The sequence below is a fragment of the Odocoileus virginianus genome, unplaced genomic scaffold (assembly GCF_023699985.2).
Source record: "Odocoileus virginianus isolate 20LAN1187 ecotype Illinois unplaced genomic scaffold, Ovbor_1.2 Unplaced_Scaffold_4, whole genome shotgun sequence".
Lineage (NCBI taxonomy): Eukaryota > Metazoa > Chordata > Mammalia > Artiodactyla > Cervidae > Odocoileus > Odocoileus virginianus.
Genome location: NW_027224266.1, coordinates 3,596,982 through 3,611,732, shown reverse-complemented (window position 1 = coordinate 3,611,732; position 14,751 = coordinate 3,596,982). Strand labels below are relative to the sequence as shown.

Below are 14,751 nucleotides of genomic sequence, written 5' to 3'. Positions count from 1 at the left end.
AAGTTGAGACTACTTTACCCATAAATAATTCAACATGTATCTCCTAAGAATAAGGCGATTCTCCTATATAACGTCAGCAACTTTATTATATCCAAGAAATTTAACAGTTATACAATTATTGTTTCTAATATTTGATCCATATTCAAACCATGCCAATTGTCCCTAAAATATTCTTTATAACCTTTTCTCTTGAGTCAGGGTCTGATTAAGGGCCATGTATTATATGCTGTTGGGGCTTCCCTGATGGTTCAGATGGTAAAGAATCTGTCTGCAATGTGGGAGACCTGGGTTTGATCCCTGGGTTGGAAAGATCCCCTGGAGTAGGGTATGGCAACCCAAGCTGGTATTCTTGCCTGGAGAATCCCCATGGACAGAGGGGCCTGGTGGGCTACAGTCCATGGGGTCACAAAGAGACACAACTGAGTGACTAAGCACATATTATATGTTATTATCATGTTTCTTTAAATAATTCCCCTTAAAACAATCCCCCTGGCACTTTCTGTCTTTTAAGACATTGACTTTTTAAAATTTTTTACTGAAGTATAGTTGATGTACAATACTGTGTTAGTTTCAGGTATACAGCAAAGTGATTCAGTTATGTATCTCTCTCTATATATATAGATACACTTTTCCAGATTCTTTTCCCATATAATTATTATAAAATATTGACTATAATTCCTTGTATTGTATACTAAGTCCTTGCTGTTTATCTATTTTACATATAGTGACATGTGTATGTTAATCCCAAACTCCTAATTTATCTCCTCCCTTTCCCCTTTGGTAACCATAAGTTTGTTTCTATGTGTGTGAGTCTATTTCTGTTTTGTAAATAAGTTCATTTGTATCATTTTTTTAGATTCCACATATAAGTGATATCATATACTTGTCTTTAGCTTATTTCACTTAGTATGATGATCTCTAGGTCCATCCATGTTGCTTCAGATGGCATTATTTCATTCTTTTTTATGGCTAAATAATATTTCATCCTATTGTCTTCCTCTGTTTCTTTGCACATTTTCTTTATCCATTCTTCTGTTGATGGATACTTAGGTTGCTTCCATGTCTTGGCTATTGTAAATAGTGCTGCAGATGAACATTGGGGTGAATGTATCTTTTTGAATTATGGTTTTCTCTGGGTATATGCCCAGGAGTGGGATTGTGGATCATATGGTAGCTCTGTTTTTAGTTTTTTAAGGAACCTCCATACTGTTTTCCATAGTGGCTGCACCAATTTACATTCCCACCAACAGTGTAGGAGGATTCCCTTTTCTCCACACCCTCTCCAGCATTTATTATTTGTAGACTTTTTGATGATGGCCATTCTGACCCGGTGTGAGGTGATACCTCATTGTAGTTTTGATTTGCATTTCTTTAATAATTAGCAATGTTGAGCATCTTTTCATGTGCCTTTTGGCCATCTGTGTGTCTTCTTTGGAGAAATGTTTATTTAGATCTTCTGCCCATTTTTTTTTGATTTATTTGTTTTGATATTGAGCTGTATGAGCTGTTTGTATATTTTGGAGATTAATCCTTTGTCAGTTGCATCATTTGCAAATATTTTCTCCCATTCTGTAGGTTGTCTTTTCATTTTGTTTATGGCTTCCTTTGCTGTGTGAAAGCTTTTAAGTTTGATTCCATTCAGTTCAGTTCAGTTCAGTCGCTCAGTCGTGTCCGACTCTTTGTGACCCCATGAACCGCAGCATGCCAGACCTCCCTGTCCATCACCAACTCCCGGAGTTTACTCAGACTCATGTCCATTGAGTCAGTGATGCCATCCAACCATCTCATCCTCTGTCTCCTCCTGCCTTCAGTCTTTCCCAAAATCAGGATCTTTTCAAATGAGTCAGCTTTTCACATCAGCTGGTCAAAGTATTGGAGTTTCAGCTTCAACATCAGTCCTTCCAATGAACACCCGGGACTGATTTCCTTTAGGATGGACTGATTGGATCTCTTTGCAGTCCAAGGGACTCTCAAGAGTCTTCTCTAACACCACAATTCAAAAGCATCAATTCTTTTGCGCTCAGCTTTCTTTATAGTCCAACTCTTACATCTGTACATGGCTACTGGAAAAACCATAGCTTTGACTAGACGGACCTTTGTTGACAAAGTAATGTCTCTGCTTTTTAATATTCTGTGTAGGTTGGTCATAACTTCCCAAGGAGTAAGCGTCTTTTAATTTCATGGCTGCAATCACCATCTGCAGTGATTTTGGAGCCCCCCAAAATAAAGTCTGCCACTGTTTCCATTGTTTTCCCATCTATTTGCCATGAAGTGATGGGACAGACACCATGATCTTAGTTTTCTGAATGTTGAGCTTTAAGCCAACTTTTTCACTCTCCTCTTTCACTTTCATCAAGAGGCTCTTTAGTTCTTCACTTTCTGCCATAAGGGTGGTTAGGTCCCATTTGTTGCTTTTTTGTTTGTTTTTATTTCCACTACTCTAGGAGACAGATCCAAAAAGATATTGCTGCAATTTATGTCAAAGAGTATTCTGCCTGTATTTTCCTCTAGGAATTTTATAGTATTTTGCCTTACATTTAGGTCTTTAATCCATTTTGAGTTTATTTTTGTGTATGGTGTTAGAGAATGTTCTAATTTCATTTTTTACATGTAGCTGTCCAGTTTTCCCAGCACCACTTATTGAAGAGACTGTCTTTTCTCCATTGTATATTCTTGCCTCCTTTGTCATAGATTAATTGACCATAAGTGTGTGGGTTTATTTCTGGGCTTTGTATACTGATCCATTGATCTATATGTCTTTTTTGTGCCTGTACCATATGGTTTTGATTATTGCAGCTTTGTAGTATGGTGTGAAGTTGAGGAGCCTGATTCCTCCAGCTCTGATTTTCTTTCTCAGAATTGCTATAGTTAGTCAGAGTCTTTTGTGTTTGCATACAAGTTTAAAATATTTTTGTTCTGATTCTGTGAAAAATGTCATGGTAATTTGATAGGGATTGAATTGAATATATTGATTGCCTTGAAAAAAACATTAACATTTTTGAAGAGTCCAGGCCAGTTGTCTTACAGAATTTTTGCAACCTGTTTTTGGCTATTTCTTCATAATTGGAATCAGGTGAAACATTTTGACAAGTGGCCATATCCTTTTTTACAATGTGAACTGTCTAGTGTGCAGATAAGTCTGTCCAGAAGGCTCCCCTAACTGTTCCAGAGCTCTTATGTGAAGCTGTTAGTAGTATTACGTAAAATGAAAATCTTCAGTTTTTTTTTTTCTAGGTAATGACATGTCTTAAAATTTTTTTCTTTTTTCTCTTTAGGCCAGCCTTTGTAAATCCACTCACTGTTGAAAGCCCAGAGGAAGAAGAGCTCTTTCGACAGGGAGAATGTATATTAATTTGCTCATAATAAGATATAATTTTAAAAACATAATAACTCTGTTGCAGAGGAAATTATTTAAGAGTATGTATGGACTCCTCATACCAGTCAAGTGTCCAAAGAGTCCATTCTTGGGACAATTTTATTGATCATACAATATTAAGTAATTTGTTTTCTCACCTTTGATGAAATGCGAGTTGTCTCTTAATGAAATAACTGCTGCTTGGGGCTGTAGGTCAAGGTGATTATAAGTGATCTCACACTGAGTTGATATGAATTCCATCTGAAAGCAAAAAATCACTGGAAGTTTTATGTAGCTTCAGCAGCCTTCTCTGGGATAAATGTATAATTTCCAGTTGGCTTTTCCAAATCTGGAAATCCTGTGTTTATAGGGTTCTGGGCAGCCCTGGACAGGAAGCTTGTGCTGTAGTGTGGCCCTTCTGATCATAGCTCTTATTGTCCCCTGTTGCAGTGAACAAGGGGAGAAGGGTCGCCTTCAGCTCCACGTCATTACTGAAAATGGCCCCCACTGCCGAGGAGAGGACAACCATACATGAGATGTTTCTTAGCACACTGGATCCAAAGTAAGTTAGGATGGTGAGATTCTGGGTTGGGAAAATAGGCCTTCTCCAGAGCCACACTTGCTCGAACATATTGGGTGGTGTTTGTAAATATTTTACTTTTCTGCAGCAGAGCCATGGCATTGACAGGGTTTCCTCAATCTCCATTTGTACAGGACTATAAGTTTTCGAAGTCGAGTTTTGCCTCCTAATGCAGTGTGGATGGAGAATTCAAAACTCAAGAGCTTGGATATTTGCCACCCTCAGGTATTGGAACTTAGTGAAGAATCTTCTAAACAGGATAACTAGGACTCATGACAGTCATCTAAGATTTGACCTGCTTTTCAACTGTCCTCTGTTCTATGGCATTGTTAATTCCTTATTCTGTAGATTTGTATAGTCATAAGCTTGTATTTATTAATATTTATCTTATGTCCTATAGGAGCGGAACATTTTCAATCGAATCTTTGGTGGTTTCCTTATGAGGAAAGCATATGAACTTGGATGGGCTACTGCTTGTAACTTCGGGTGAGTTAGATTTAAGGTAGTCTTGGCTTCCCTGGTGGCTCAGAGGTTAAAGTGTCTGCCTGCAATGAGGGAGACCTGGGTTCGATCCCTGGGTTGGGAAGATACCCTGGAGAAGGAAATGACAACCCACTCCAGTATTCTTGCCTGGAGAATCCCATGAACCAGAGGAGCCTGGTGGGCTACAGTCCATGGGGTTGCAAAGAGCTGGACATGACTAAGCGACTTCACTTTCACTTTAACTCCTGAGAAGTCGTTTATACTACCACACTCAGGGAAATGTTTTGGGCCAGTCTGAATGTGTTTGGTAATATATGGTGTTTTTAAATAAATGCTACACTGGTTCCAGATGGGTTTGTTTTTTATTTAAAATTTTTTTATTGGAATGTAATTGCTTTACAATATTGCATTGGTTTCTGCTGTACAATGACATGAATCAGCTGTAAGTATACATATATCCCCTCCCTCTTAAGCCTCCCACTCCACTCCCCTTCTCCCCCTCTAGGTCATCACAGAGCACCTAGCTGAGATCCTTGTGTCATAAGCAGTTTCTTACTAGCTGTTATTTTACATGTGGTAGTGTATATATGTCAGTGCTACTCTTCCAATTCATCCCACCCTCTCCTTCCCCCTGATCTTCATTTTAGAAGGCTCTTGCTCTGATGCTGTCAGTTAGTACATTAAAGACCTGCTGAGAAAAAGGGGTGATGACATGAAGCAGGGAAAAGATAATTTTGGCACTGATCTGGTCATAGTGTCATCTCTTAACCATTCCTTACTGGTGTGATTATTTCCTCCTCCTCTAGGTTTATTCTTTGATCTTTTAAAGTTTGCTTTGGAGGATTATTAGGGAAAAACTAGAGATCATCTGAATTTTGCAGTTGACCCCAAGTATTATCTTTCCCTGATAGTGGTTCCCGACCGTTTATAGTTGCCGTGGATGATATCATGTTTCAGAAACCTGTTGAGGTGGGATCGTTGCTGTTTCTTTCCGCGCAGGTAGGTGTATGATGAGACAGGGAAATATAATCTTTTATTATTTGGGCCTAAAAGAGAGGCTTTTATATTCTAAAGCCACCATTTGTCTTATGACTGCTTTCTTCCCTCTTCCTGATGCAGCTGACTAACTATCATGTCCCTAATCACTTAGGTGTGCTTTACTCAGGGGAATTACATTCAAGTCAGAGTTCACAGTGAGGTGGCCTCTCTTCAGGATAAAGAGCACATGACCACCAATGTCTTTCATTTCACGTTCATGTCGGAAAAGGAAGTGCCCTTGGTTTTCCCTAGAACATATGGAGGTAAGTGACAATGACTGCTTGTCCCTAACAAGGGGAACTTTCAAAGATATTTTTCTCCTTTTAGATTGCTATAAGAAGTACTCTGATGCCCATCCTCCCGAGTGCATGTCTTTAAGGGATTGTGCTTTTGAGATTCTGCAGCCCTGAAAGTTAGGGTGCCTCATGGCCCTTAGTTGGTCATTGCTGTTCTGCCTGCCTGGCCATTGTCTGAAGGGCTGGTGCCAGTGCAAGCAGCCACTGGTGGTTAGGACTGGTCCTGCCAAAGGGCTGGAGTTGAGGCCCATTCCCTGGGGTATGTGGCCCATTCTCTGGCCCAGCATTGCATGCCTCATGTCAAGTTTGCATTCCCATTGCTGTCCCAGGGTTCCCAGGTGGTCTTGTGTTTGTACAATAATTTTCTTAGGTTTCTCCAGGGCTCGCTCTCTCTCTTGTGTTCCAGAGTCCATGTTGTATTTAGATGGGCAGCGGCATTTCAAATCTATGAGTGCACCAGTGACCTTGAAAATGGACTACGTGGTCGAGCCCTAGGAAGACTGCACTTGTTGAAGGCCAGCACTCCGCAGTGACACAGTGCCGGATGAAGGCCTGAGCGAGTGTGTCGGTTTTAGTGTTTATTCTCATCTTCCATGGAGATGAAGGATGTATTTGGCTTTTACGATGGTCAGAAAAGAGGAACGAGAAATGGCTGGGTGGGGCAGAGGGAGAAAGAATTATTGAATAATAAATACTTTTAAGAATTTAAATTGTGAAGCTACCATGTTGCCTCCTGTCTGCTTAGGAAATGAGGGCAGAATGTCTTTTTATGTGGCTGGACAGATTCTTTTTTTACACATATTGCAACTGTCAATCTACATGGTTTCCTGCCCAGGCATTTGGAGGGCATTTGTTAAACCTGACCTGTACTGCAGTTCCCCTTTGTTGTTTAAATCCTGTCTACCCTGTGTGATTCCTTTGTAATTTTACCTCTTTCTATTTCCCAGCTTTTGTTGTTAGCAGAGGACAGATGAAAAGTTGAAGTGAAGGGATTCAACAAAAGACACAGCATTTGTAAGAACCTGTGGGACACTTTAGATCGGAAACCATACCAAGAGGAGTTCACAGATGGTCTAGGTCAGGAGATGCAGGACCAAATGTTCCTTCTTCCACTCACCTGACAGCTCTTCAGTACACTCTGCTAGAGGCTGGGAATCTTATATCTGATGAAAAATAGGAACAGTAATGGTAATAACAGCTGCTTATGCTTATGGAGCACTTTCCCTGTGCTAGATCACCGACACTGTGAGGTAGGCTGTGTAACCCACTCACTGGGTTCGGGCACTCAGGAATCTGAATCCCAGAGAGGTTCATAACCTGATCAGGCTCCTTCAGCTGGTCGATGGTGCTGCTGGGATTCATAACCAGGTAGTGTGGGGCTTGGTACTGCTTTCTGGGATTGTAGCCAGGGACGCTATGCCCAGTATCACAGAGCTACCTGGGAACCCAAACGCACGTATTCCTATGAGTCTGCGGCCAAGACCCAGTTTCTTCTTTGATGTGAAGTTGATCAAGTACAGAAGAGAGAAAAACCAGGCTGCATAGAGGGGTAAAAAGTCACCTCTGGAAAGGTGTTCCCACGAAAGAAACAGTGTGGGTTCTAGAATGGCTGTCACAAACTTGGCTATCTGCCTCTGAATCGGCTGTAGTACTTAAAAAAAATTCTATTAATGTAATGTTTATTGAAACTACAGTTACATGAATGAGTATTTCTGGCATAAGTAGTCATGGGAACAAACAGCTGCTCTGGAGACAGGCAGTTGGACTCATGGCCCCCAGTGTGTGCCCATTGTAAGCTTGCTTGCATCTCTCTTCCTCCCCCCGCCCCTGGCCCCCTGAGCTGTATTCTCTCTACTACTGTTCTGAGTTTCACCTGGCCCTTCAGTACTGCATTTTGCAGGTCTGCCTGTAACTTGCTGGGGTCCCTGAGCTGCCTGGCGGGAAGAAGGGACAGCCCTGCGGAGTTGTCTGAATGTGTTAATAAGCAGAGTTCAGTTGAGAGACCCACTGCATGCTGATATATAGATTGTACATTATGCACTTAAGTGCTTATTGCTGAAGCTTTTGCAAGAAGTTTTCTTCCTGTTGTGAGAAATGTTGCAGTTAATATCCTAAAGCTAAAACATTTAATTCTTAAGTTGTTTTCTTTGGAAAACTGTTGATAAGTGATCTGTATGTCAAAATAGTATGCACAAGACTTTGAATATGTATTTCAAGTAACTCTCGAGCAGTTGTATACATTCATTTAACTTATTAGCAATTTTCCTGGATTTGGCTGAATTTTAACCTTTACTTTTATTTTTCTTATAGTTTTTTTTTGATGGGGACCATTTTTAAAGTCTTTATTCAATTTGTTACAATATTGCTTCTGTTGTTTTTTATGTTTTGTTTTTTTTTTGCCACTTGGCATGTGGGAATCTTTGCTCCCCAACTAGGGATCAGACCCGCACCCCTGCTTTGGAAGGTGAAGTTTCAACCACTAGGCCACCAGGGAAGTCCCTATCCTTTAGTTTTAAAGACATCTTTGCCATTTCAATAGGTGAAAAATGACATTTGTTAATTGCTTTCTTTGAATTTTACTGAGATTGAACTTTTAAGTATCGTTTTTTTTCAGTTAAATAACTTGAGTAACTTTGGATATCAGATTTTAAGTCAAATTATGTTGTCTACCAATAACAGTTTTAATATTATAAGAGCTAGAGATTTTTATTTTTAATACAGTACTTTTAAGAAGATGAGATGAAGCAAACTCTGAAGGATACACAGTACGTTCTTGGTGTTCAGTGTTTTGTCCCTCTTCTGTAAGGAATAGCGAACTTTCAGCCAGTACCAGCCCTGCTGCTGGTCTAGTGCAGAACTTCCTAAAATGGGTGGGACATAGTTTTATAATAACTAGTCCATGTGGAGATACCCCATTTTACATCAGGCATTTATTACTGTGTTCTTACTTTTTGCTCAGGTAGTTCTTCACTGGGAAGTCTTCAAGGATGATGTCTTTATTGTTAGTTTTCTTAAAAGAGTTCACTTCACATTAGTGTGCTCTGCACTGTGTTGTGTGTGTCCACATGAGGCTGTGGCTCCATTTCTCATGGTAACCAGAGTGTTCTACGTGGCTATGTGTTCCCTTTGCAAGGTAGCAAAGATACCTCTGTATCTTCTGCTCTTTCTCCTCTCTGTTAATAGTAACTTGATTCCTGAAGAACTGAAGGTTGCCCTCCACCCCCACCCCAGGAAATTCACCATTTTATTTTTCATTTCTATGAGTTTGGGCAGAGAAAAAGACTTGTCATCTTTCAGAAGACACATTTGATTCTGTGGTGGGCTGGTGGGAGTTTCTTCTGCTCTTTGCGGTGTTGGCTGGCATCACTCACGCGGCTGTGTTCAATCAGGAGCTCGTCTGGCGCTAGAACAGCTGGCCCATCAGCTGTGGCCGCTGGAATGGCTGGGGGCTAGCCAGGCCTCTCTGAGCAGGCTAGTTGAATTTCTTATATGGTGTCTTATGGGCTCCATGAGCAACCAGCCAGATTCCTAGCGCCTAACTGTGTCATCATCCTGCCTCTCAAAGTCATTTCTGTGAAGAGTGATGATGGTGTCATGGAAGTCCCCAAAGGTGAGCACTGGAAAGAAGCTACCAGTTAAATGATTGAGAGGTCGCTGGTAAGAAAAAAAATGGTTTCAAAAAGCAATGGTGTCTGGGGTTGGGTGGAATGAGGCTGAGTAATTCCAAGCATCCAGCTCTCTTTCCTGGGTGAAGTCCTTGAACTCTGGTGAGATGCTCTTTGATAAACATTTTATATGTTTAAATTATAAACAGTACAATTTATGAGATTTTATAAAATTTCCTATTAATATTTTATTTACAAGAAACATCGGGAGGCACCGCATCAGATACCCCTCCTCTGGTAGTTTATAATACGTATTAACTTACAAAAGACTTTGAAAAGTAGGGCCATTAGAACAACTCTTTTAACTTTTTAAATCAGCTTTTGTGAAACTTATTTGATTAAGGACTTTGTTGTCGTTGTTAATACCTATGAATAAATGGAGCATATTAGGTGTTTTAATAGCTTTTACAAAGCCGTGATTATACTCTCTATTTTGTAACCTGGAAAGGTGTATGTACATTGTCCAAGGGGGAAAATATTATGCCCTTTTCTGCTATGGAGAATCAAGTATTAGTATTATGTTTCTTAACAAATTTATTTTTATAATTTTTTTTTTTAAACACCAAAAACACTTTGTGTTGAAAGAAAGTGAAAGTGAAGTTGCTCAGTTGTGTCCAACTCTTTGCGACCCCATGGACTGTAGCCTACCAGGCTCCTCCGTCCATGGGGATTTTCCAGGCAATAGTACTGGAGTGGGTTGCCATTTCCTTCTCCAGGGTATCTTCCCGACCCAGGGATCGAACCCGGGTCTCCCTCATTTTGTATTGGGATATAGCCAATTAACAGTGTTGTGGTAGTTTCAGGTGAACAGCAAAGGGACTCAGCCATACATATACATGTATCTTAAAAACAAATTTAGAGCAGCATTTTAGATCTGACTATCATTTCCAGTGTTGTCAGTCTTGCTTTTTTTTTATGTTTACTTATTTAGTTATTTTGATCTTTGGCCTTGCCACGTGACTAGCAGGATCTTAGTTCTCTAACCAGGGGTCGATTCCATGCCCTCAGCAATGAAAATGGGGAATCCTAACCACTGGACCCCCAGGGAATCCCCAGTCTTGGTTATAAGTTTTTTATCTTGAAAGTGAAAGTCACTCAGTCATGTTTGACTCTTTGTGACCCCATGGACTATACAGTCCATGGAATTCTCTGGGCCAGAATACTGGAGTGGGTAGCCTTTCCCTTTCCAGGGGATCTTCCCAACCCAGGGGTTGAACCCAGGTCTCCCTCATTGCAGGCGGATTCTTTACCAGCTGAGCAGGAGTGTAATTTCTTGCTGTCACTGCTGATATTTTATAAAACATTAACATGTAACAGTGCATTTAACTTAAAAAATTCTGAGTAGCTCAGCTGGTAAAGAACCCTGGTTCGATTCCTGGGTCGGGAAGCTCCCCTGAAGAAGGGACAGGCTGCCCACTCCAGTATTCTTGGGCTTCCCTGGTGGCTCAGACAGTAAAGAACCCATCTGCAATGTGGGAGACCTGGGCTCGATACCTGGGTTGGGAAGATCCTGTGGAGGAGGGCATGACCACCCACTCCAGTATTCTTGCCTGAAGAATCCCCATGGACAGAGGAGCCTGGCGGGCTGCAGTCCATGGGGTTGCAAAGAGTCAGACACAACTGAGTGACTAAGCATGCATACACACAATCTTCTAGCATTATGCCCCATTTACAAATGTGAAGAGGAAGGCAGAAGGAAATACATTAGGAAGCTGGAAAAGGTTAGTTTATAAGGTATTTGCATCCATTCTGATACAGAGAATACAAGTTTGTGTTTTTCAGTTTCTGTACAAGAGCCTCAGGTTCAATGATGTATGCTTTAATGTGAAAACATTTGGAAATAATTACCAATTCTTTAGGGGCCTCCCCAGTGGCTGAGTGGTGAAGAAGCTGCCTGCTAAACTGGAGACATAGGTTTGATCCTGGGTCAGGAAGATCCCCTGGAGGAGGAAATAACAACCCACTCCAGTATTCTTGCCTGGGAAATCCCATGGACAGAGGAGCCTGGTGGGCTATAGTCCATGGGGTCACAAAGAGTCAGACACGACTGAGCATGCATGCACGGATTCTTTATTTGGTTATACAGAACCCCATGGCAACTTGTATTAACATATTAATACTAATGTGCAGTGTGGCAAATTATCAGTCACAAGATGTAATCATCATAAAATAAAATTTTTATATATGGCTAATACGTATTGGATTCTTAGCACTGTGCTAATGACATCAAAATGTATTTTCTCACTTAATCCTTACAATCAGCTTTTGAGGTCAACACCATTATTACCCACTTTTTCAGATGAGGAAAGTGAGACATAGAGAGGAAAGTTAACTTGCCACAGCATATCTTATAACTATATAGAGGTAGGAGTAGGTGCTGTAGACCCACAGTATGTCTAGAAGCCTTACCACATAACATTTTCTCAGCTAGTGTGATAAGAGTTAACTTGTGATTTATATATATGTAAATATGCACTGGAATATAATTGGGCCTCAACCATAAGAGATGAGGATGGTTGACTTATTTGGGACATTTAAAAGAAGTATTTATTTTTGGCTGTGCTAGGTCTTCGTTGCTGAGAGGGCTTTTCTCTAGTTGCAGCGAGCCGAGGCTACTCTCTAGTTGGAGAGCATGGGCTTCTCATTGCGGTAACTTCTCTTGCTGAGGAGAATGGGCTCTACGCTGTGTGGGCTTCAGTACTGGTGGTTCTTGATACTCTAGAGTGCAGGCTGAGTAGCTGTGGTACATGGACTTAGTTGCTTTGTGGCATGTGAGATCTTCCCGGATTAGCGATCAGACCCGTGTCTTCTGCCTTGGCAGGTGGATTCTTTATAACTGAGCCCCTGGGCGTTTAACTTGCTCTTAGAGATGAACTTTTGGTACAGTTGTGATGGACTCTCTAAAGTGACTTGTGAATGTTTTCTCTCCCTCCCTTGGCAACAAATAATGAACTATTTTAAAATAGGTAATAGTGAAGAGAGATTAAAAATAGGGATTTGGCAAGTTCAAAAACGGATTTAAGGACCCTTGAAGAGTCACTGCTTCTAGATAAAACTGTTGTATCATGGGATTGTTTTGGTCTAAGGGGATCAATCTGAGGTGGATTTGGCATCCTTTGGTCCAGTGGGGGTTTCAGGCAGGCAGTGTGATGTGGGAGGAGGGGTGCTGGCCCAAATGTCCATACCTATGCATTCTTGCCTGTGTCTGCAACCAGCCTGTTCAGAGGATAGGGTGGGTGGGTGGGGGAGTTCATCTTTCTGGGTTCTGTTTCCTTCTTCATAAAACGAGAGGCAGTTTTCTCATCCATAATTTCCTGATTTAGGCCTATTTTCCTCCACTTGATTTGGCTGTTGGGTTAGTGAAAAATTAGAATGCCTGTACTGCACATAATGTAAAAAATCAGGTTCCATTTAAGATGTGTAAGCTAAAAAACATGGAGCTTCAGAATAAACCAAGACCGTCTCAAAACCTTTCAGTAAGCCAGAGGCATTGATAAAGTAATACCTCAGAGAAAGGATTATAGTAAATAAAAGAAAGGATATTTTTATTTCTGTGTCACAGAAATTATGTACCTTTGATAGAGGGAATAGTATGACTAAAATAAATGAACAAAACCATAATGGAAGGAAAATCACATATGACAAACTATTGATGTGCCAGGCTTTATTGTATCCTGATTTTATTTGTATATACACACACAGTTCAGTTCAGTTCAGTCACTCAGTTGTGTCCAACTCTTTGCGACCCCATGGACTGTAGCACACCAGGCTTCCCTGTCCATCACCAACTCCTGGAGCTTGCTCAAACTCATGTCCATTGAGTCGATGATGCCATCCAACCATCTCATCCTCTGTCGTCCCCTTCTCCTCCTGCCTTCAGTCTTTCCCAGCATCAGGGTCTTTTCCAATGAGTCAGTTCTTCACATCAGGTGGCCAAAGTATTGGAGTTTCAGCTTCAGCATCAGTCCTTCCAGTGAATATTCAGGACTGATTTCCTTTAGGATTGACTGGTTTGATCTATATTGTATATATATGCATTTGTTAAAAAAAAGGATCCATTAATAGGTCATATAATTTAGTGGGTTGTAGCCAACATTACAAAAATAAAAGAATGCGTCACACATAGTTCATGTGAAGCTTGCTATATATGTGCATGGTGCACACACACACATGGTTGTGCTAGGTCACAGTATAAAATGTACTTCTACCTGGGTCATGGTCATTGATGGGGGAGGGGTACTCAGTACGGATTAAGATGCTTCCTTGAGTTGTACTCAGTTTTGAATTGGTCTGAATTTTAAGTTTTTTTTCCCCCATCTTTTTTCTTGTGTGTGCTAGTCACGTAGTCATGTCAGACTGTTTGCGACTCCATGGACTCTAGCCCGCCAGGCTCCTCTGTCCATAGAATTCTCCAGGCAAGAATACTGGAATAGTTTGTCATTCCGTTTTTCCAGGGGATCTTCCTGACCCAGGAATCAAACCTGGGTCTCCTGCATTGGAGGCGGATTCTTTACCATCTGAGCCACAGGGATACTCTTTTTTTCTTAGATTGTTTAAAAAACAAAAAACAAAAATCGAGGACTTCCCTGGTGGTCCAGTGGTTCAGACTTCACACTTCCACTGCAGGGGGTGCTTTGATCCCTGTTAGGAAACGAAGATCCCATATGCTGTGCTGCCTGGCCAAGCACAAGAAAAGCGTTCCAAAAATCGTTTGGGTTAGTTGTTGCTCTGAATAGTTTATCCTGAAAGGGGGTGGGGTGGGGGGCACGGGCGGAAACCTCAGGACAGGGGGCTTTTGGTGTGCTGGGCGCCATCTCGTGGCCTTTGGGTTACAGTGCAACGTAACTCCCTTTGATAGAGAACTTGCGAATCGCTTTCCTGATGTTCTGGCTGAGCTGTACAAATGGCCAGCGCTTGAAGTTAAACCCAAGTCTGAAGATTCAATTCTTACCTTCATTTATCCTTGGCCTCACACTCGACCCGTAACTCTAGCCAGTCATGAGAGAGGATGATCATGAGACCAGTCAGCGCTTAGTCTCTCGAGGTTGGGTCACATGTACTGCCTTTTTAAATAAGGACAGTATACTGGCAGTGGATTCCGCTTTCAGTGGACGAAGAGGAAATGGGCTTACACTTCCCCTCCTCTGTGATGCCTTCTCTCATCCCTGTCTTCCGTTGTTGTTCATGCCGGCCTTGGAGCCAACACAAGTGTCAGCATTTTTAGTACTTATTCTTCTTTTTCACTGATTCACTGATTTATTCACCGATTGATTTTTTACATGCTTATTTGGGAAACTGGGCTTCTTGATGGAAGGAATTATGCCATATCTTTTT

The 14,751-nt window shown here is 41.2% G+C and overlaps 1 protein-coding gene across 3 annotated transcripts in view; it reads left to right on the top strand.

Annotated features, from left to right (window-relative positions):
* Nucleotides 1–6,462, top strand: part of ACOT9 (acyl-CoA thioesterase 9) — a 79,089-nt gene extending 72,627 nt beyond the window's left edge. For all 3 annotated transcript variants that reach the window (XM_070462386.1, XM_020896140.2, XM_020896141.2), the window contains 7 exons: nt 3,276–3,343; nt 3,806–3,917; nt 4,070–4,160; nt 4,336–4,421; nt 5,330–5,417; nt 5,569–5,719; nt 6,159–6,462. In XM_070462386.1, the coding sequence (XP_070318487.1) occupies nt 3,276–3,343; nt 3,806–3,917; nt 4,070–4,160; nt 4,336–4,421; nt 5,330–5,417; nt 5,569–5,719; nt 6,159–6,247 (685 nt within the window). In that variant the 3' untranslated portion in view covers nt 6,248–6,462. The remainder of the gene's footprint in view (nt 1–3,275; nt 3,344–3,805; nt 3,918–4,069; nt 4,161–4,335; nt 4,422–5,329; nt 5,418–5,568; nt 5,720–6,158) is intronic.
* The last annotated feature ends 8,289 nt before the right edge of the window (nt 6,463–14,751 follow it).